At 43.1% G+C, this 1,253-nt stretch overlaps 1 protein-coding gene across 1 annotated transcript in view; it reads right to left on the reverse strand.

Moving 5' to 3' along the window:
• Positions 1–1,253, reverse strand: part of LOC106881732 (protein RRP5 homolog) — an 11,599-nt gene that overhangs the window by 5,089 nt on the left and 5,257 nt on the right. Inside the window, exon 2 of the mRNA XM_052975762.1 lies at positions 461–650. Within this exon, the coding sequence (XP_052831722.1) occupies positions 461–619 (159 nt within the window). The 5' untranslated portion in view covers positions 620–650. The remainder of the gene's footprint in view (positions 1–460; positions 651–1,253) is intronic.

A 1,253-nucleotide genomic window follows, 5' to 3' on the forward strand; every position in this document is an offset into this window, starting at 1 on the left:
AATCGCCCCCAGGACTTACTCTCTGTCTATCGGTCTCTTTTTGCCAAGCCACTAAGTGACGGGGACGTAAACACACTGACATCGGTTGTCAAGCGATGGTGGGGGAGGGGACAAACACAGACACAAACAACAAACACATACATACATATATATACACGATGGGCTTCTTTCAGTTTCCATCTACCAAATCCACTCACAACGCTTTGGTTGGCCTGAGGCTATAGTAGAAGACACTCGCCTAAGGTGCCACTCAGTGGGACTGAACCGGGAACCATGTGGTTGGGAAACAAATTTCTTAGTAGGATTTTTTTTTAATATGGGGGTCTGGTAGAGTGAGACAGGGATCAAAGGGGTGCATAGGCAAAATATGGTTGAGATTACACAGCCAGGCACATGCAATATAAGAAGATGGTTGGCACTCACTCACCACTGTTTGTAATTTTTTTGAAACAGAATTTACCTTTTTAGAGTCCCGCTTGCACTTCTTTTCCTTTGGATCTTTTCCAGTACCATCATCGTCATCACTATCAATGTTACCTTCAGACTTTCGTTTCGTTGCTCTTTTCTTCTTCTTCAACTTTGAGCTTTCCAGGGTTGTGGAGTCTGGATCAACAGCCATTTCTTTACTAATTCTTGCAGATTTTGGTTGACTGAAAACATTCAAAAAGAAATCCATTCTTGATGCATTTACTCAGCGGAAAAAACACAAAACAAATTTTAATGATGAGCATTTAATTTGTCTGTTGTCTGATCAACTGGATTTCTACTTATCAAAGCAACATGTGTGAAGGCGTGCGGTCTAGTAGTGGTTCCCAACCCTTTTATTTAAATGAATTTTCCCATCGACCCCTTTCAATATACTTATTCTTATGCGTATATATCATCATCATTATCGTTTAATGTCCGTTTTCCATGCTGGTATGGATTGGACAGTTCGACTGGGGTTTGGGAAATCAGGAGGCCATGCCAGGCTCCTATCTGATCTAGCAGTGTTTCTACAGCTGGATGCCCTTCCTAACGCCAACCATTCTGAAAGTGTAGTGGGTGGTTTTTATGTGCCACCGGCATGGGGGCCAGAGGGGGCTGGCATCGGCCACATTCGGATGGTGCTTTTTATGGGCCACCAGCACGGGGAGCCAGTCAGGCGGCACTGGCATCAGCCACAACTACAATTTCCATTTGATTGTGGCTTGATTTGATTTTGATTTTGATGTATAAATGAAATTTTGAATTTAGTTCATGGACCCCCAGTA

The sequence above is a fragment of the Octopus bimaculoides genome, chromosome 22 (assembly GCF_001194135.2).
Source record: "Octopus bimaculoides isolate UCB-OBI-ISO-001 chromosome 22, ASM119413v2, whole genome shotgun sequence".
Lineage (NCBI taxonomy): Eukaryota > Metazoa > Mollusca > Cephalopoda > Octopoda > Octopodidae > Octopus > Octopus bimaculoides.